Source organism: Fragaria vesca, linkage group LG6, assembly GCF_000184155.1.
Source record: "Fragaria vesca subsp. vesca linkage group LG6, FraVesHawaii_1.0, whole genome shotgun sequence".
NCBI lineage: Eukaryota > Viridiplantae > Streptophyta > Magnoliopsida > Rosales > Rosaceae > Fragaria > Fragaria vesca.
Genome location: NC_020496.1, coordinates 16772665 through 16794687, shown reverse-complemented (window position 1 = coordinate 16794687; position 22023 = coordinate 16772665). Strand labels below are relative to the sequence as shown.

The following is a 22023-nucleotide window of genomic DNA, read 5'->3' as shown; positions in this document are numbered from 1 at the left end:
TTACTATCAGTAAAAATAAAATTTTACATCCTGAACCTGGTAAAATCTGTTAATTTACACCCTATCCATTAAGAATAATCTTTTCTTTCCAATATTATATGACAATCAAATATTCAACTAAGCCTTGATTCCAGTTCGGATTATTGAAAGCTAAGAGCAGAAAGTAAAATAAACGTTAAAAGAGATGAATGCTACATTTTGAGATATTTTCATCGAGTAGAAAATTTAAGGTTACAATTTGAACTACCCTAGAGTAACACACTCCTATAATCCTAATAATATGGCCACTGTAATAGCATCATTTTGTTCCATGTGGTTAGCATCATGTTTTTCACATAGATGGCCATCCAGATATCAATAAATACGTCTTTTATACCACTACGAATGTAATTCTAAGTCTATCCATCTAGGATACGTTGTAATCTAAGAAAAGGGTTACTTCCAGTTTTGTGCTTTCAGCTTCAGAAGCAGTTGATAAGAAGTCACTTACATATTCGTTCATCATATGATGCTTATCTTCATAGAAGTCACGTCACTGTATTTACCGTGATATTAATTGGTTCCTGAGTGACGTTGAGGATTATGCAAAGGTACTCCACCTAGCAATGATATAGCTTCTATTGTAGGTAAACCTTGCCATTGGCAAGAAGTCAGCAATGAGAACAGCTGTACTTGTTGGCTCATCACATCGTAGACGCTTTAGCAAAACTGGAAAATCTGGAGAACTCATTCTGTAAGAGATCCTGCGGATTTCCCTGTTCAACCTACAGATGAGAGTCATGGGACAACCAAGGAGGTATAAGTATTTTCCAAAAACATTCAACCAGTTAATGTAAAGGACCTTAGAAGTTGGAAAAAGATAGTCTGAGTCATCACATAGCATAGTTTTCTTTTTCCTCAATTGGAATATTGCATGATTGTTTCAATTTATATGGTTGTCCTCAACTATAAGTCAGAGAGTATTCATCATTGGGGAAGTAATCAAAGTATGAAACACATGCCACATGAACAATTCAATACAGTTTTCACTTTTCTTTCAAACAGTTCATTTCTTCATGCAAATTATTGATAAAAGAGAATGGCAAAAATAGAAGTACACAAGGGTACTGAAAAACCCATATGACTTACCAGGATACCATGATCGAGGATCAGGACATCGTCCATATTCAAAACGGTGGAAATACGGTGAGCAATTGTGATAACTGTCATGCCTCTGCATTCACTAGATATGGTTTTCTGTAAGGTACATGCTGTTTGAGTGTCCACATTAGCTGTGCATTCATCCAAACAAAGGACCTGAAAATTTAGTGTCAGTCTCCATCTGTAAATAAAATAAAAATTTCATCCCTAACAGGAACCATGCAACAGAACTTCTCCTGCATAACCACATCCAAATTATGTCCACTGATATATATTTTGCGAGGCCAAACTGCCTCTATTTAAGTGGTAAAATTGTGGATTGATTAGAGATTTAAAAAACATTCTCCATTTAGATTCTCAGGATAACAGTTACAGACATGTAAATTTGAATAAAGTGCACTTTAAGAAATTATAGTTTGCTCGAAGAGAAGAATTAAAAGAAGTGATGAGGTCAATATCTCTGAAACATAGAAGTTAATCAAAGCACTTTAACAAGATTGAAATGGTTGCGAATGCGACTAGGGTGGTACCACTGATGCATGTTAAATGGATCCTTGGTACAACAAAAGTCTGAGTTATCCGTATAGAGTGCAATAAGGTACTTCTTAGAAACAAGAAAACTTTTGTGTAAAATTGAACAAGAAACTTCGAGAAGTGCTTTGATATCTAAATCGCAATTCAAAGTATGGTTATTTTATTGTGCTCCTCTTCAAGCATTATTGCAATCTTTGTTAGTGTAGAAAATGTGGAACATCTTACCTTTGAAGATTTGAGAAGTGCACGCGCAAGGCAAAGAAGCTGCCGTTGCCCTACAGAAAAGGACATCCTAGATTCGCTTAGGTGAATATCTAAACCTCCTGCTGCTTCTACTTCCACTTTGACATGGCATCTCGCCAAAGCCTTCCAAATTTTATAGTCATCACTCAGCCTGAATGGGTCCAGATTGTCCCTACAAATTAGGATGACATACATGCCGATTTACTGATTAATAGTAGAGTAGTCAATGTAATCAAACAAAATGTATTACTGGTCATAGCCTTTTAGCTAACAGAAATTATAAGAGTCAGCATTAGTATCAAATGAAAATGAAGAATCTTAAGTACATGACACTACAAGTACCTTAATGATCCTTCAAATAAAAATGGAGTTTGAGGAACAACAGAGAAATGCCCACGAAGATCCCTGATAGGAGCAGTAGCTATGTTTATACCATCCACAAGGATATATCCTGTGCATATTGGTGTGAGGCGGAAAAGAGCATTCAAGACACTAGATTTTCCAGCTCCCGTCCTTCCAACAATACCAACCTGATTAATAATCAAGGGAAAATGAATAGACAACCAAATGAACTTTGACAGACAAACACATAATCATTGAAATAAATTGGACAAGATGAATTCAATATCAGGTACTGTCTGCTCTTACATGCATCCCTCCGTCAATAGTAAAACTAATATCACAAAGTGCAGCTGGAAAAGATGGCTTGTATCTCAAAGTAACGTTTTGGAATTCAATCCGTCCTTGATATGGCCAATTGCAGTTCAAAGATTGAAGTCCATGAACTTCTTCTTGAGGAACCTCCATATACTGTTAAGTGTTAACTGTAAGTCATAAGTAATTAGTAGGAACATAAATTAGACGAAGGTTCATCTTTGTACCTCAAGAGCTCTTTCAATGGAAACCATTTCTTTCTCTGTTTCAGTGAAACTTGTCAAAAAGCTTCCCAGTAAGTTCACAACTGGAGCTGCGTAAGATAGAGCCAAACCAACCTATAACAGAATGCATAACCATCAGTTCTCAATTCAATTAGGACACGAGGGAAATGATTACAAGACTTCAGCTTCTTTGTCTTTTTTTCACCCCTTAGGAGCAAACTTTCTGTCAAATATATGAAGTTCAAAAGAGCTTACCAACCCTGGGGTACTGAAACCAATTGGTAATCCACCATGAGATCCAAGAACAGCCATAATAGCAACAAATGAGATGATAAATGCTGCTAACAACTGAAAGAACATCTCATGTGAGTTAAAAAATGTTATGATAAACTCTATTCGGCTACGTACACTATCCCGAAAGTTGAAGCTGTTAGGATGTGGGCTAAAAATTATTGTATATTCTAAAGCTCCCCGCTATAATAGGTATCCCGCTACTAGAGCTGACCATAGGGTTCAACTCATTTTTGCAATGTCAGGGATTAGTGATATCTGTGGTTTTACCTCTGCTTTTAACAGGTTCTGTTCATTCTATTTCTTGTAAATTTAAAAAGACTATACATACCACTCTTCTTTTAAGCAAACAAATCTTAAGCACTATATATAACCAACCATAGCTCTTAGAAAGAACTATGAGTTGCAACTAAACTCGTACCCAATTTGCTTTAGATAATAGGAATATACTTTAAATGTATATACTACTTTTGGATTTGGCTTAGTAAAGTATTTATTAGATACACGGTTACCTGAAGACGTAGGGAAAGCCACAAACTTGCATTTAACTCTGTGTAGGAAGTTTGTTGATACAATTTCACCTGGTCAGTGAATCTGGCCAAAAAGAAGTCCTGCGCACGACCAGAAGCAAAGTAAAAGAACCACCAGATGCAAGAAGCATAAGCTGTTATAAAGTGGGTCAACAATGTATGTCAATGTATTATCCTCCTACAACCCCACCAAGGAAGAAAGGAGTAAGGACTGGAAATTTCTAACTCAAGGTCTCATACAGAAAACCTCCTACAAGCAGAACTTTAAACTTTTATACCATGTTAGAAAACCCCTAGACTAGAAAAGCTCAAGATGTTAGCAAGTCAATATTATTCATCACGGTCACAGAATAAAAAAAACAAACAAGGCCACATTAGTAGTTCACAAACAAAGGTACAGTGTCCACTCTAAAAAAAGTAAGAAAAAATAAAATATGTGTTATACTAAGGAACTAGAATAAGTTGTATCATTAGTGATACTTTGAAATGAATACATGAAGTGAGACCACAATAGTACTTAAATAGCCCAAAACTTGTGAAGTTACCACTACTTCCACTAGGGCCATTACCAGCTCTCCCAACCTTGCCTCTAGCACCTCTCAATCATCGTCTTTTTCCCCAGGCTCGTTGGCTGGAACTACTCAAAATTCATGAAAGTGGTAAGCTATGTCTCCTTAGAACATATCAAGTCTAGAGGGTGGTGGTAGTGCACCTTTGTATGTGCATGGGCACCCATAGGTTTTTCTATATTTTTGCCCTTTGAAGCAACTGTACTATCTAACCCAATGGATGAATAATGTTAGTTGTTACTTCATTCAGTTCATTATCTACCTCAGACTTGAACGCCCGTATAGTTGATGATCCATCAAGTGTCTCTGTGAAGGATGTATATATGGGAGATCGAGACACACTGTCCAGCCTTCGCAATTCTCGAGATGTTGACCTGTAAAAGAACTGTAAAATTTGGCTGGTTAGAATAAGTGTAAAGTTTTCTATTGACCAGGCAGCTCTAACTTTTATTCTAGTTTAAAATGATTTCTCACACATTGATAAGATCTTAGAGATCAGAGAAGCAATCTATCACATTTGTAGGTCTAATCAGATTAACAGTGGGCAGTTTGAGATTTAACTGCCAAATTTATGCTTTAATGGTCCAACCATGTGAAATCTTGTTGGTTTACCATACTTCCCCAATGGATAGGTATTAGCTTTAGCATGCAAGTCAAATTGTCAAATACATTAACATGAACAATCAAGGTATGTATAACAATTCTTTGATAGATTGCTTAATATTTTAACATGAACAATCAACATCAAAGAGTTGAAGTACAAAATGTGGTGTTCCCAAAAATTAGAATCTTGGGACTTTCCATTCACTGAGAGATGAAGATTCAAATTCTTGAAAAAAATTAGTTATGCAAAAACTTCGGATTAAAGTTTCTGCTCCTTCAACTATTATGCAGTTGCCTAGAATGGAAAGTTTCTGCAAAAATTAGTTTATGTTCCTTAAACTTTCCATTCACCAAGCTTCATCTCAAGGGTCATTAGTTAGTCCACTATAAATAGAAGCTTGTGAGTATGTTGAGTCAGTGAGTTTTAAAAAACTATTTTTTTTTTTTTCCAGAATTAATTTATTCCCACCTATCAGAGTCCGCTGATTCTTCTCATATGCAAGGAACTTTCCCAGACTTGTTTAAACTATAGCTCCCATCTATATTGGCATTTGGATAACTAATAGTTCTCATTCTACTGTGAAGTATCACTCTATTTCCTCAGATAACACATGAAAATTCTGTTCTAGTGACACATTCGACTAAGAGTGAAGATACTGTATTCTATTAACATCAAGTATAATTTTTGACATATGGTTTGAGAAATTTATATCTGCACCCGGGATCTGTCAATGAAATTATATAAAAGACATGAAGTGTACCTGAAGTTTGGTGTAGATATACCAAAACGGCAATAGGAAAAGCAAGAAGAAGACCTAGAGATTGGCATAAACTCTTTAGGACAACATTTGATGGCCATGGGAAAAAAAGTTCAAAATTCTAAAGAAAAAGATTAAACAATAATACGTTTGATCTTCAAAAATCTACACCATACCTGAACATAAGACAAAACTATTGCAATTCCCAGAAGGCCCACAAAATTGGCCAGGAGAATGTTAAGCATGAAGGGAAGAGAATCATCAATTGTGTATAGATCTGAAGATAGCCTACAAAATAAAAAGAATAAGTAGAAAATTGAAATGCAGTCGATAAATGAGGAACAGCGGAAAGGAATTCTAACCTGTTTAGTATCCTTCCACCTGGTGTCTGATCAAAGAATTGAACAGGCGCATTGATAAGCCTATTCAGCAGGGTATCATGCACCTTAACTGCAGCTCTTAAGCCGCCGTATGCAAATGAGAAGGCTCTCACTAATGTAAGAATTGAATTTGCAGTGCAAAAGATACACAGTATAACCTGTATAATTAACATTTTCAGAACAAAAAAGAAAAGCATCTAACTAATAAATTCAGGTTCCCACATGTTTTTTTTCCAATAAATGCATTATCTGTTATCCAGATTGTAGCAGTATAAAAGGTAAGTTCATCATTTGAACTTTCAACCGAAAACAGTAAATGTAGTTAAACAGTAAATCCGACCTTAGTTGAACAAGATTTGTTCTAAAGATCGTACCTCGGTATCCTTGACAGAATTACATTGTATTTGTAAACACTATGACACAATCCAAGAAAAAAATACATGCGGATATTGTTTAGCATTATTTAAGTGATAGACGATAGGGAGAGAACCATGGAAAACCATTGAAAGAATATTTGCATCCTTTAATTATGGTTTTAACTTTTTGATACAGTGTTGACCAAAAATGAAACTACACCATTACAAGACGGCTCTAATGACATTAGAAAACAAACTTTTTTTCTTTTCGAAAATTATTATAATAATTTAGTGGAAGAATGACAAATTTGGAATTATTCGTTGGATTCTTTTGTTTATCATTGACTACAAAAACTGGAACTACAGGGATCCAAGTAGAAAATAGCCAAAATCACAGGAAAAACAATAGAGACAGAGAAAGAATGATTAAGTGCCTAGTTATACTACAAATTAATTCTTCTTATACGACAATCTGCTGATACAAGTCTGTGAATTTGATAAAATTGTCTTGCAAAAGCCTGTTAATTTATCTTTTGAAATCTTTTACTATTTGGAAAACCGTACACGGACTATGGAAAAAGTTTTCAATCCATCTGTTTCAAGGAAATGACAAGATCATGCCCTAATATAGAAGACAGGGGTAGCGGTGTACCAGATAAAAGGATGTAGAGTATCCTTCCTGGCTACTTCTTGTTGCATCAACCCAATATGACAGCCACAGATCATTTCCATTACGAGAAGCTTGCATTAGGATTGCTGATAGAAATATTACAACAGAAATGAACCAACCAGTAAAGGTGGCATAATTCCTGCAAGAAAATAATGCAAACTTAAATTTGGAAAACCCAAACTATATCAATAGCCACAACAATTTTTTCCTTTATGCAATATCTGACATGAAGGGATGTTACCCATAAACTTTCCAAGAAAAGTAAAACTAAAATGAGTATTAAATCATCAAAAGAAAGTAATAAACTAATAGATGGTGAAAATGTTTACTCACTTGTAGACAGAGAGTTCTACTTTTCCTTCTTTCCGTGCCTCAACTTCAATAAAATCTTGTCCTTCTGAAGCAGGCACAATATCTTTCTCTAAGGGAAGATTTTGTTGGTCTTTTCTGAGAGTATCTGCAGCTCCATTGCACCCTTTTCCTTCATTGAGTGAGAATTTATCAAATTCATTCAGTGGAGAGAATGCTGAATATAAAGCTGGCAAACACGCAGAACGTCCCACCCACTTTACATGTCCCTTTTCCATAACAACAATTGTATCAGCAGAAGATATTGCCTGTACAATAAAAAAAAATCACAATTTTTCAAAGTTCCAATAAATGGAGGTATACACAGAACAATACAAGAAGTTTCTCCTTGCTAATCTACTCAGCATTTTCTAAATTATACACAGAGTAATACAATAATACTAGTTATAAAAGGTTTGAATCTAGAAAATCGACCAGCAGCAAATCTACAGAAAATGAATAAGAATAACCCACTTGGAAAGCTGGAGCTTCTATTTACGACAATATGAAAGAAAGGAAAATAAGCCAACTTATCAGACTATTACAAAATGGAATTTATAGATTCCTCAGAGAACTCCAACCCCATTAATATTCTTAAGTTGATAGTCATATTCTCATAAAACTAAATTGGTATAAACTTTTATGGTTCTGATTTACATTCAAACTGCATTACTCGTTTATGTACGAAATTTCAAAGATTATTCAGAGAAATGTCGTCCTAGTGATCTTTCTATGTTCAAATTAAGTAAACTATCCTAGTGATCTTTCTATGTTCAAATTAAGTAAACAAAACAAAATTAGAAGAGAACAAAAGGCAATCAGAAAAAAAAAAAAAAAAAAGGTAGATCTTTTTGTGTTCAAATTAAGTAAACTGTCCTAGTGATCTTTCTATGTTCAAATTATGTAAACAAAACAAAATTAGAAGAGAACAAAAGGCAATCAGAAAAGAAGAGATAACCTGAACGTTATGCGTACAAAGCACACGAGTTTGTTGTTTCATCAGTGGGCCCAAAATTGCATTGTATAAAATACATCGAGCAACTCTTGCATCAACTGCACTGAGAACGTCATCAAGAATAAACATATCGGAGCCATTATAAATAGCCCTGCAATTCCACAATGTCCAAATATAATCAGTCGGAAAAAAAAAAAAAACTTGGTAGGAAGGACAAAATGCGGGATTGGAGCTGAATACTAGCTAGACACATTCGGTATAGAGTGTTGAAATAACCTTGCCAGAGCAATTCGAGCTCTCTGTCCACCTGACAAGTTGACTCCTTTTTCTCCAATATAAGCCGTGTCACCTCCAACCATTATTGAAATATCAACGTCTAGAGCACTTGCCTCTAAAGTATCCGAGTATCTATTGATATAAAAGAAGGTTCACATTTAGTAAATTGGATAAACATTTCCCTTAAAGATAAATATAAAAATCTTATCTGCTTCACAGAAAAATGAACAATCATGTTCGTAATTAGGAAGTGAAGGCTTGTCTACCCTGTATTGTTGAGTCAAAGATCTCCTGAGCATAGCTATTTTCTAGCTCAGCTGTCTGTGATTGGATTAATAATATCTCTAAAGTCTTATATCTTATATCCAACAATCCAGTTCTATGATTAGTCACTTTTCTGTCTTAATTGTCGCAGTATTTTAAATTTCCACATATGATTATTGCTTTAAAATGATTGAAAGTTACTGTATTTCTAAGCAACCAAGAGCAGAAATCCCCAATATTTTGTTGTGTTAGTCCCAAACAGTTCAGAAGCATCCTCTTATTAATCTCAAACTATCAAAGACGAGTAGGATCCTAAATTGTGGATACCAAAAATGTAAAATATAAGGAAATTATATATGACTACTGGAACATACAGTTAGAAATTATTGATTTCTTTTTGGGGGAAAGGACGGATATCACATTATCACGCAAGTTCATTATTCAATAGAATCATACCTTTTGGGATCATATTGCTTTCCAAAGAGTATATTGTCACGGACCGTTCCTGACAGAATCCATGGGACCTGCAATCTCAAAACAGAGGCAAGCTTGATGAATTATATTTCTCGAGAATTGAGGTCCATCAGCACTCGGACTAGTCTACAAACCTGTGGTACATATGCTATAGATCCACAAGAGTATACTGATCCATGGACTAGTTGCATTTCACCCAATATGGAATTTAACAACGATGATTTACCTGAACCAACCTGAGAAATTGTAAATGCAATAGATGTTAAATTAAACTCTATATGCCAGAAGAAAGGTTTATACGAATATTTCAATATTCAAGAAAACTTTTTATTTATCTACGTACTAAATTGTGTTATTATATTTAACAAATGTGAAAGAAATTTCTTGCCTTAGCCAAAGCCTCAATTTTCTACAACGATAGAGGAGTATTGCCTAATTACTATAAAAATCCATCAGAGAACTGCACCATAGGGATAATAAGTCCAAACTATTATCAGTATCTAACAGTTGACATATATAAGATGCTTGGACTTGGTCATTGTTCTTGCCTCTTAAGCACCAAATTGCATCATCAGAACCTTTCTTACATAAAGTAGGGCAACTTTACTCTAGTACTCGCAGTTTTTAGGTTTTACATGGAGTTAGTGGGAGATATTTAATGAAGTACACAATTGATCTTGTCTTAATGTAATCATAAAAGATGGTGAAATCAAGCCTAGTCCCCTGGTGCTATTTAACTATAGCGGAAGATGATGAAAAGGAACTCCTATATGAGCCACAAGAATAGATATCATGTCTGACTTGTAACAGAAAACTTTTGTAAACCTATAGTAATTAAAGTTATCGGTACATTGTTTAATGCATGCCAACAAGTTACCAGAAATGAAGTAATTAAATTTATACACTTATCCTGACCTCTCCAATTACTGCAATGAAGGAACCCTTTGGAATACCTAGAGTGACATGATTCAGCACCAAATTCAATTCCTTTTCGTCGCTGCTGGACCAGGAACAAGATGAATCATCAAACACAACAGCCATATCTTCAAAGGTAAATTCAGATAGATCATTGGAGAAATGTGGTGATGAATCGGATGTCTTTTCCAGCTTTGACTTGCGCTCAGAGCAAGATAGGAATCTGCTCAACCGTCTAACAGATATGACCGCCTATTATAGAGTAAAGAGAAGTATGATTTCATCACACAATTGCAAAAGTTATAAGAAATATAAATAAAATAAAAGGATACTAAATAAATAAAACCTTGACATTAGAGTTTAGACTGAAGCGAATATGAAAACTTACATCAATCAACCCATTGATGACCCATGGGAATGAGTTTAGAGGAGATATCAAAGTGTTAAATAGGGCAACACAAGTGAAGACCTGCAGTTGGAATTTTACAGAGATGAGCTTTTCTTCAAATCTAATCAGCCAGTGTCCAAAGAATAATAAAATATAGAAAGGATACAACTTCACACTGGAAGTATTCTAGGAATCAGTCACAGAGAAATTAGAACACTCCTGCCTTAAACTAATGCACTAAGGAATTCTTAAAAGACCTAACTGACAACATTTGATCATTCAACATTATGGAAAAAATATATATATATATTTACGATCGTTATCAGGTGCGGACGTCCGCGCGGCTCTTAAAGTGTAGACGTCCCTCCTTTCGCCACCGGCGAGGGTGCGCCTCCACCCCACGGACTCCAGCAGCTTCCCCGACCACTTTCCATCCCCGGCGAGTCCGCCGAATTCTAGTTTTCCGGCCAGATCACCCAAAACTTCAAACAAAGTCAATCTGGCCGGAAAACTGGAATTCAGCGGACTCGCCGGGGAGGGAAAGTGGTCGGGGAAGCTGCTGGAGTCCGCTGGGGTGGAGGCACGCCCTCGCTGGCGCCGTACGGTGGCGAACGGAGAGAAATCCACACCTTAAGGCGGTGCGGACGTCCGTATCTGAAAAGGACTGTATATATATATATATACAGGGCCCTTCTACTAAGGGATCCCTTTTTTTGACATATATGAGGGATCAAGCATTAGACCAACTTTTCAATCACATATCAACATCTCCACCGTTCAATATTTAGATGTATATATGTAGATCATTTCTGCAAAATTTCATCCCATTTGGTAATCGTTAAGGCTTCAAACTAACTGAAATCAATTGATGGATCAAATCTGCCAAACCTGAACCGTTCATGCCTATAATTTTAATTCGCAGTTTTGAACACCTTAACGATCACCAATTTGGATGAAATTTTGCAGAAGTGATCTACATATTAGGACCTAAAAACTGAACGGTTAAGATTGAAAAATGTGATTGAAAAGTAGATCTAATGCTTGATCCCTCATATATGTCAAAAAAAGGGATCCCTTAGTAGAAGGGCCCTATATATATATATATATATCTCAAAATACAAAAGAAACCTAATATTGCATTTGCGGTTTTCATTTCTTATATAAAGGAGAACTCATAATTAAATATGATTAGTAATTAACTTTTATACTTGGAACTTGGCTCCCACATCAAATGCATAGATAATAAAATTCATAAGATCCGAGTATGTATAAGCTAGCAGAACAGTTAGTACCGTTGCAGCATCAAGTTGATGCCCCATCAATGTGAAAAGTCCAAATGTAAAAAGAGAAAAAAGAGTTGGTGTCGTGGCCCAAAAGAATACACACCAAGCATCCAAGTACTTCCGCGTCTGAAAAATGTAAGAAAATCGAACATTATTTCATGCAGCAAGCAGTAAAAGAAAAGGAACAATATCTCATTACTTGTATTTCTCTTGGCTACTCCAAGAATTAGAGTAGAACCATACAGTTAAGTGCATAACTTCTGATGATCTCGTCTCCATCAACCAACTAGAAAACAGGAGCTCCCAGCCATACATTTTCAAAGTGCGGATATATGTCAAAAGTTCACCCGTCCTTCTGATCCTGCCAAGGAGCCGGGATACTAACGTCAGCCTAATAAGTAGCTTTGGCTCATTGACTAACAGCTTACACTATTGGGGTCCAGTGAATGCCAGAGATAGATACAACATTGGAACTACAAGGATGGAAGTGCAAAAATGGAAAATCTGTCATAGCATGTTTTCTCCAGATAACATTAGAAATTTTGTAAACAGGCTCCTGAGTCATTATATTCATAGAGGTATTTCATACAGATGTCAGAGTCTGTTAAAATAAAATAATATAACCTATGTGACAATTATATATGAATATTTTATTCAACTCAATAATAACTATTTTAACATGCTTAACCACCATGATTCTAAACTAAATGTAACCTGATTCCAGACTGAAAGAAGTTTCAAATTACAGTGATCATGGAATTCACCAAGTGAATTGAGTTGGTCTAATAGGCTCAGATGCATTGTTCTTTTATTAACTTAGGGGTCGCACCAACTTAGAGGGATATCAGGTTGTGATTAGATGTTTACAATCTATTCATCGTGGTAACTATCTGAGGTTAGTATTTCATTTCCATTTCAGGTGTCTCAAAACACATGCATTTCCATCCCACACATGAGGTGGGAGTGATGGTAGCATTTTCCATTTGTTGGTTTTAATATACATTGTTTAACCACTTCCTATAAAATTAACTAACATAACAACTATTACTGCATGCTACAAATCTAATTTCCTCAAAGCAACCAATATGTTCTGAGCAAGCTTATACTGTCACATAAATGAGAAGCAAAAATAAAAAAAATAAGTGCATATACCTCTCATCCTTCTGCATCATCATTTTTACTGTAGCCCTCGCAATCAACGTAGATATCCATTTATTCGCTACAGAACAAAAAGTTCAATCAGAACAAAACTACATCAAGTGATTGACTACACTATTAACATATTTCCAAGTACCAATACTTCCAAGCCATCCACAGGTAGAAAGGATTAAAAGTCCATTGTGATGGAGATTACGAACCTATATGTAAATCTACCCAGCCATACAACTGTTACTACAAGATAAACCAAGCTAACTCTTTACATATTGATAATAACTTTGATCCACACACTGCATATATAACTTTTATAGAAAGTAAAATGGTCTTTTCATTATTGCATAAATGTTTTGCATCAGCTCAAGTGATTCAATAACTTAAATGCTTAAATAAATCTAAAACTGTGACCTGCTGATTCCAAAAACCATCCAAGAATCAAAGGTACCTGGTATTAATGCAATGGTAATTGCAAGCCCAGAAACAAATGCAAATTTGACTTGTGTATACAAAAGGAATAGAGCCACCCCAATTTGTAAAGGCAAGCTGAAACATTCATGGAAATAGGCTGGTCAGTAAACCATAAATAGGGGATCAAGCCACTAATTTACAAACTTGACACAAGGATACTGAGAACACAATGGGCTAGTGATATCATCTCAAGAAGAACAATTATAAGCCATGTTAAAAGTAATAATAACCTTAATTAGTTAGTAATTCAACCTTATAATTTACAAAAATGAGCATCTTTATTAACTGAACAAAAACTACCACTGGTAAACTACAATACTAATTTATAAAAACAGGAAAACAGAATCATATCAGGGTCTACATTGAGCTTTTCAGAATAGTGATTACAACCCGCTGATCCCTTCTCCTTTTTTCAGTAGCTGAAAGAGTAATCAGTACAGAAATCTTTGAATAGACAGTAAAGAAAAGACTTCAGCCTTGTCGACATGGTAGATAGGGTGTGGAATATCATCACTCATTGTACCAGTTATCATATAACATGAGAGTTGTCTAGTGTGTTTTTAAGTAGACACTTATACTTTTGTTATTGAAACATATTGTAATTGACACTTTGTTCATAAACCGGTACAAAGGCCCATGAAAACTTGTGTTGCCACTTTCAAGCTCTTTTTCCATGGACCAACCTCAAATAAATTGTATTGTCAAAACAGCCTATGCACGTAATCACTTCCCTTGGCATGCTATAGAATCTTGTTGCTTATAATTTACATGAGGCCGCATTTAATACTCCATATCACAAATCCCACTGAAGGAAGTATTTAATAGACAATGCTAAGTTATAAAGAAAGGGGAAAATAGTATTATTGTAGGTGACACACTTGGATCCTCCAGTAATCTTCGACTTTATGAAATCCAATGAATGAATAAACATAATAAATGATACATTAGTACATCCAGAAAGTAAAGGCATAAGATATACAACAAACGGAATAAAATAGCTCTTACCTCCACATATCATGGAGACTGTTACTTAAGTTGACAATACGATCAGAATCTATGGCCATAAATGTCTGGATTTCACCCTCAGTAAACTTCGATCGCTCTGCTAGGTTTATACATAGGCACTGGGAGACAAAATAAAACTTCTTTATTTTTAAAGTGAAACAGCTTTATTGTAAGCATACATAAAAGCAGAGTAGAACAAAAAACCAGCCTGGACAAAGATCCTATACTACTGCTTTCCACTATTGTTATATAGGATACAGTATTGGACTTTGGCATAATAAATGATAAAGTGAAATTCTTAAAACTCCCTGGAAACAGAAGCCTAAAGGAGACGTCCAGAATGCAACTCTCTCTCTTCAGCACTATGAGCTTAAACAAATTTCTCATTTCTTTCCATCCAAACCACCCAGAGCACGCTACCCCAAAACAACAAAAGGACTTTGGCCTTTTTTCCTCTGCCAAAAGCAGAAGGTTTCTCGCTCAACAAATCAATCCTCACCATATTTGCAACAACAATTCCCAAAATAAACTTGAGAATTGAGATAAAGCAAGGGAGTAAAGTAGATAAAAAGCCTAGCTCAGTAGGAAAAGGAAGAAAAAGAAAAACCCACAGATGCATGCACTCAATTTTGGAAGCTCACCATATTTCCAACAACATTTCCTAGTATACAGAGTTCAGATTAGAACATACTACCTAAGCATCATTACATAAGTGATTTAACCGATAAAACTCTACAACAGGTAGGAGAACGAGAAGCTGGATAATGCAAAGCATCATTAATTCAACCTGAAAGCATCAACTCTACCAAGTACATAAACTAATATAAATCAACTCATGAGAATTACTAAGAAGAAAGGTGGGTACAGTGTTAAGTTTACCAACTTTTCTATTGCCTTACAAATCACAAATAAATAGTACTAATTTTTTTTTTTCTGAAATCCTGTGTAGCACATGCTTAAGAAAAAAATATATATATATATATATATATATATATTTCTGAAATTCTACTGATAATTTTTGAACAACTAAATATTTCCCTCAGTCCTAAAGGTACATCTAATGTATTTGAATGTGGAATAATGTGCTTGTCATCATCTTGAGAAAGGTAAATTAGAGGAACCTTTCAAATGATATGTTACCATAACTCTCTTTAGACCCAAATATGAATGAAGATTGTGTTCAATACTAATTTCAAATAATGAGGAATTGAGGGAATTATAATTTTCTTTTCTGTTTTTTCATATTTAAAAAGAGAAAGGGAGTTATCTATTTTCTGTTGCAAACACCTTGTCTTCTTATATGATGCTTTTTGTTCAATTAGCTAATTATCTTCCGAACAAAAAATCATAGCACTAAGACTGCACAACCATTTTCACTCAGTTGTATAATTGCATGTACAAACAATTCATGGTACGGACAGATAAAACGCATACCTTGTGATAGATAACTGTCATGATACTAGATCGTAGCTTTAACCTCAGTTTCGAAAGATGAAAAGTATATTGTGTATCCAAAAACGATCTGAAAAATTGGAAAAAAAAAAAAAAAAAAGTAATTCAACTTTACTGTTAGAAACAAAAACGATTTGAAAAATTGGAAAAAAATAAAAAAGTAATTCAACTTTACTGTTAGAAATGTTGCATCCACAAAGAAAAAGGTCTTCTGTATCGATTAACTGTAAGTATACATCTAATAAAGAAAAGATATCAAAAGCAGTCACTCTTCGGGAACAAGTTTTGGAACAAAGAAGTAGGAGAATAGGGAGAATAGGACAAAAACTAGGTTTAGTACAATCCACATATCACTTTTTTCTGTTGGTGACAATAGTTAAATAGGCATTCAGCAATAATCTTGTGCGTACTATGCCAGAAAGTGAATATACCTAAAGTTCAATTTACCAATATCAACCTGAAGATTTGAACCTCCATTCACCAAAGATTGGAGACTTACACTTAACGGACGACTCTTCAAAGAAACATAAACAAGGGAGTTCTGCCCTCAAATGGTATCACATCCACTTAAATCAGTCTTCGTTTCACCCATGATAAAAAGAGAAAAAGTGGATGTACTTGTAGAGGTTGACTATTGTCTCATTCTAAAATATTCAGGACCTAATAATAATGAGCTCTATGGATGTGATACTAATCATGAATCAAGAAAATACGGGAGATCCGAATATAATGGAATTACTCATACGATTGCTCACTTTCTGTTGCAGAAGGGAGATCCATTTTGGGCTAGAGGAGGTGCCCAATTGGCTCATAAATGCTATAGATAACTATTACTATATGCCCTCTATTTCCTATGGTTTAGGCATTATGTCCGCTAGTACTCTATTTAATCTAATACTCATTTATACGAGGCTGGAATGGATTCCTTGTTTCAACAAAATAAATAAATATAAGAAAAGCACTAGCTGCAATATCAAAATGTAGATGGTGGGGGGGGGGGGGTTGGGGATGAGGATGAAGAGGCAGAGGGGGAGGCGGAGAACAAAAAGAAGGAAAACAGTAAAAACTGCATTAATTATGTCATTGAAGTTCAAGGATCAGAGTGTTACTTAAAGATAGATATGAGGCCCAAGGATACTGCAAGAACATAGCCATCCAAATTCTGAGAACCTGAAAAAAACAGAAAAGTGACAAATTCTGTGAACAATAAAGTAGCATGTTTAAGATTATACATGTTTTTCATCCAAGATAAAGATTATAAGTATATTCAACTGCTTATGACAGACCTTGTTGAAGGAAGCGAATTAGCTTATTGAGAAGCAACGGTCCAGCAAAACCAACAGAATCATTAAGCACCTGGAGACTGACGATTCAGAATATTATATTTGTAAGAAGCCAAGTCTTTTATTTGCCTGCTTATGACAGTATGTAGGAAATTGACAACATTAATATATCAAGCTTCATATTTCATTAACAATCAGATTAACTCCAAAAGTTCACTGTATTGAGTAGCAGCCATGTAAGTTCCAGTAAATTGGTCTTTCTCTTGCTTGCAATGTCAGCATATTGAACTAAAGATCCCTATAACTGAAACAAACTGTAGACCTTGGACATCCCAGTAAGAAACAAAAAAGGAATACCAATACACAAGTGAGGTGTCTTAAATTCTTTCAGAATTTATAATGCAGTGCCACTCACACAATGCTGCAAAAAAGAAATAAGCAGGAAACTATTTCTACAACTAACAACATTCGAAGAACATATGCCCAAAAAAAAAACAATTTCTGAAAGTAAGATAGTTTGAAAAGAATAGTTTACTTTTTTCTGCAAAGAAAAACTTGTCATGAGCTAAAAGCAGCGGCAAATTATCTACCATAATATGTACAAAGCTATATAACCCATCTATTGCGATACATGAAAGCAAAAAAGGGAGAATCCCATTCACCTGAAAAAAAAAATTACCTTTAACAATCCCAGACGAACGTATGGCCATCCATATGCAGAACAGATTGCCCTAAATAGGGATGGGTCAGGGGAATCACTCAATTGGGATTTCCAACAGCTAAATAATGCATCATGACAGGAACAAGGGTCCATGTCAGTGGGAAGTAGAAGCAAATCTTCAAATTCAAGCTGCTTTGTAACACCATGATTCATCACAGAAGTGATAGATCTGAATGTCATAAGATCGAAATAGCTTTGACCATCTCCCTTTGAAAATTAATACAAGATGGTGAGTATGAGCTTGCTACAAAAGAAGACTGAAACAAATAGGACCGAGGAGGCATCTCACTCTCAACAATTTCAACTTTAACATGACAGATATTAAAGTACATGACCAGCATTAAATATTTCAGATCAATAATTCTTGGTTGCCTGGAAGTTCTAAATGTAATTATCATTTTGGCTTTACACTTTGATCAAGTTACTGTACAAGGATATGTTCCTAAAATTTGCTTGTCATCTTTCTATTTTCCTCTTCTTAATCTATGAGAGGAACGATACAGCTTTCCCTTTTTCAACAAAGACTCATGAAGGGTTTGTCAAAAAAGAAGAAATCACATTCTTGCACTACCATATTGTATCTTATGTCACTGATAATCGATATAGGTAGATATTATGACCCTTGCAGTTATGGTTGATTTGCTGTTTCCTATGCATTGACTCAGAATTTATCTTCCAAAAAATATGCATTCATCTAGAATAGCCATCCTTATAGAATTTGTGCTTAAAAGCATATCAGCATCTACATTTATACTTACGCAAGTGTAAAGCAGAACCAGAAAACAGCATAGAAAAGGTTTGAACAGAACAGAGAATATGATCAAGTAATTTGGTGGCATATAACTTACAGAGTCCTTAAAAGAACCTTCCTCGAGGTCCATGTCAGACGAAAGTAGTGAATCTTCCATTGAACTGCATTTAGTTGTAGGATTTCATTTGCACAAAGAAATGAATATGTTACATTATACAAAAACTAAAGAAAATATAAATATGAAAAATTAAAATAATAAAGAAAACTATGAGACAAGCAATTGTTTGACCACTCATATATCACATTTATTATTTGACTCCCAAAAATATGGCATCTTATTAGGAATTTTAACAAAAGAAGTAAATAATTCAAATTTCTTTATTTTTTACAAATATAAAAAAAGGACACTATAAGTATTCTGCAATAAGCTAAGAAATAAAAATCACTGAAGCAAACCCAGGGTATGACCCTACTGGCTATTGGATTGTAAAAGTTGAAACTTTTCCATTGGGGTTCGGGATCAAAGATGGTATGATCACAGAGTAACTCATCGACTGCAACTACATCAATATATAGGTCATTCAGACAGGTTCTTTGTCTGGATGACAATTAAATAATAAGATCTCAATCAACCCCTACTTCATGAGGAGCTGAAAGGTATGACCAATCGGCTTTATATATTATCGTCTATGAAGTTATCATCAATGTAATTTAACCAGTATATTAATATATAGTGGGAACTGTCAATATAACCTATGTAATCATAATCGTAAAGGGTTTGGGGTAATAATAATAAACAGCTCATACCTTCTGTTGGATGATGCCCTCTTTATTCTGATGATGTTAATTGATATACCAAAGATGACGTCCAATGAAACAGTACAAATCTCTTTAAGAGACAACAAGACCTGTCAGAGAAAGGAGTTCATAACAAAATCTATTTACAAAACATGATCATATTACCCCCTCTCGTTTCATTATTAAACATATGTAATCTAAAGTCAAGTTAGATTCAACCACACAAATCAATGGCATCATAAGTGGTGAAAAGTGAACTGGTCTGGACAGATCTTATATTCAAAACTAACCGATTACAAAATGGAAAATTCTCAGACTGTACTTTACAGTCAAGTAATATTTTCCTTTTAAACTTAACGGCCTTTTACAGCCCACCATGGACTGGAATTTAATCAGCCATAAGAAACCTCTACACAAAAAATGTACCTTGAATGAAGGATATGTAGTGCACAAATGAAGCACTGCCAAAAGCATTTTCACAAGCCACCAGAAAGACAAGATGCGGTTGCAAAAGATATGGTAAGCACTGAACCACCTTGAGAAGAGTATGACAACTGTCTGCATATTTGAAATAACCAATGAATCATGGATTAAAAAAAATAACATAATATACCATGTAGTTCCCAATTAAGTTATAACAGAAGAAGCCCTTACCCAGACTGCAAACTGGGAACATCTGAAAAACCATTCGTGTCGTGTGATTAAGACACCAGTACTATCTTTCTTCATGAGTAAAGCAATGTCGAAAAATGCTAAACAAGCCCCGATGGCAGGAAGCACGTGCAAAAACAACCTCTCGGAAAAGTTCATCTGAGTAAATTTTGTAAGCCCATCATTACATACTATCTATCATCCATACAGAGCGAATAAACTGATAGTTCCAATCAAATATCAATACAAAACCCACCCTCAAGCTTCTTGTGCCAGTCCTTGCCGCGATTCCAAGCACGAAAATCACACCAAGAGTAACTACATTTGCAGCAAAGCCTAACAGAGTAAGGATTGTAAATTAAGGAGGAGCAGTTCTCCATTATATTATGAAACAGTAATTTACACAAAACAGAATATAAGGATATATGTCCCCGTAGCACTTGGAAACTCCATTCCCATCCCATACCTGTGAATTCACAATCACCAATAAACGACTCAATCACTTATATTTCTACGAATTCAAAAATTGAGTGAACGAGAGAAAATCAAAATACGAAAGAAAAAAAAAGGTGAAAATCAAAATTACGAAACAAAACAAAAAGGTGAAAAACAGCAGAGAAAGAGAGAGCGGCTTACGGATGGAGAATCAGGGCAAATCAGGTTGATGAAGTCGTCCATTTCTGTGCTGCTTCAGTTTGCCGAGAGAGAGAGAGAGAGAGAGTCAAAAGCTGCGAAGTGCCATTTGCATGCACTTTAAACATTATAGTGATCATCAGATAAAGTGTCAATTTCAAAAAAAGAAGAAGATAAAGTGTGATCTCACGTGGACGCCATTTCTAATTTCCGAGTTAAATGAGAATGGGAATCTGAAACCTCAGCATGGAGGGAGGGAGGCTTCTCTTTTCATCATTCTTTAATTTTGTCCTATTATTCTTTGGCCGTATTTCAGATTGTTTTGGTCAGTGAGAGACGGATATTCTCACCTAACCTACCTACGCCTTTTATTTGGATTTTGACACGTGTCTATAATGAATCTAAATGGTCTACAATTTTGTTCTCTTTTATAATTTGTTTTCATGTCCTTTATCATTATCCTCTTCTTTTCACTTTCTCTACAAAGTTTTTTATTACCTCGAACCGTCGTTACTTAATATATGGGTGGATAATTTCAATCAAAAATATGGTTGCCGACCGAACCGCACCACAAAAAATGATTTGATTACTGCAACGAACTAAACCTGTGTTGTTTTACAGTCACACTGCATGAACCGCATAAAAGCGATTCAGTTGCAGTTTCGAGTATTAAACTACCCGATTTAAACCAAACCGCAGAAAAACTGATTTCAAATGCAATTTTTTTATTTCTCTATCGATCAAACTTTCGGTTCATGTGAGTAAATACACCCTAGTGGTCTACCGGGAAAGAGAATCCTAAGGCACCGTTCCTACCTAGCCTCCAGATTCAAGATCTTGTTCTTGTCCCGTGGCGACTAGACTCTTCGGTGGGCCTCTTGGCCTTGTCGTCGCCTTTGGGTTTGCTTCCGGACAAGAAAGCAAGTACGTGTTATATGCTCATGGGGTTTGTCTGAGGGAGGTTGTACTCGATTTCGGCGGTGTGTTTTTGGTTGGTGGTGCAAGGGTGGATGTGCTTTGGAGGTGACGCGTGCGACGATTTGAGTCGCCGGCGATAGCGTCTGGGTGTTCAAATCGAGTGGCGTGGTTTTTTGCAGCAACAGGTGGTGCGTCTGCGAAGTTTAGACAAAGATGGAAAGAAGGTGGATTGGGCCAAATCAACTGGATGGACCTATGTGGACCTCCTTGGTGGCTGCCCCATTGGGCTTCATTGTTTGGGCTAAGGTTTTTTGCCCTAGTCCATTCATCTAT

The 22023-nt window shown here is 35.4% G+C and overlaps 1 protein-coding gene across 1 annotated transcript; it reads right to left on the bottom strand.

Moving 5' to 3' along the window:
• Nucleotides 1-182: 182 nt before the first annotated feature.
• Nucleotides 183-20817, bottom strand: LOC101312277 (ABC transporter C family member 13-like). Its single transcript, XM_004305433.1, has 36 exons — nucleotides 20776-20817; nucleotides 20565-20605; nucleotides 20396-20483; nucleotides 20143-20298; nucleotides 19915-20046; nucleotides 19498-19598; nucleotides 18788-18851; nucleotides 17898-18146; nucleotides 17222-17291; nucleotides 17045-17105; nucleotides 15918-16005; nucleotides 14484-14602; nucleotides 13456-13553; nucleotides 13008-13074; nucleotides 12099-12216; nucleotides 11865-11981; nucleotides 10573-10653; nucleotides 10185-10436; nucleotides 9404-9505; nucleotides 9252-9319; nucleotides 8532-8663; nucleotides 8259-8406; nucleotides 7286-7569; nucleotides 6935-7091; nucleotides 5909-6084; nucleotides 5723-5834; nucleotides 5550-5603; nucleotides 4448-4570; nucleotides 3599-3697; nucleotides 3051-3143; nucleotides 2799-2909; nucleotides 2566-2727; nucleotides 2260-2447; nucleotides 1900-2089; nucleotides 1129-1296; nucleotides 183-764 (listed from the first exon to the last, which is right to left on the bottom strand). Exons 1-36 carry the CDS (start codon nucleotides 20815-20817, stop codon nucleotides 684-686), a joined length of 4392 nt encoding a protein of 1463 aa, XP_004305481.1. The 3' UTR covers nucleotides 183-683.
• Nucleotides 20818-22023: the final 1206 nt, after the last annotated feature.

Coding starts and splice junctions, on each gene's coding strand:
- LOC101312277 (XM_004305433.1), bottom strand. CDS start 20,817: ATGGACGACTTCATCAACCTGATTTGCCCTGATTCTCCATCC. Junction 10,654..11,864: donor ATCAACTTGATGCTGCAACG/GTACTAACTGTT, acceptor TTCCAACTGCAG/GTCTTCACTTGTGTTGCCCT. Junction 2,910..3,050: donor GTTTCAGTACCCCAGGGTTG/GTAAGCTCTTTT, acceptor ATTCTGTTATAG/GTTGGTTTGGCTCTATCTTA.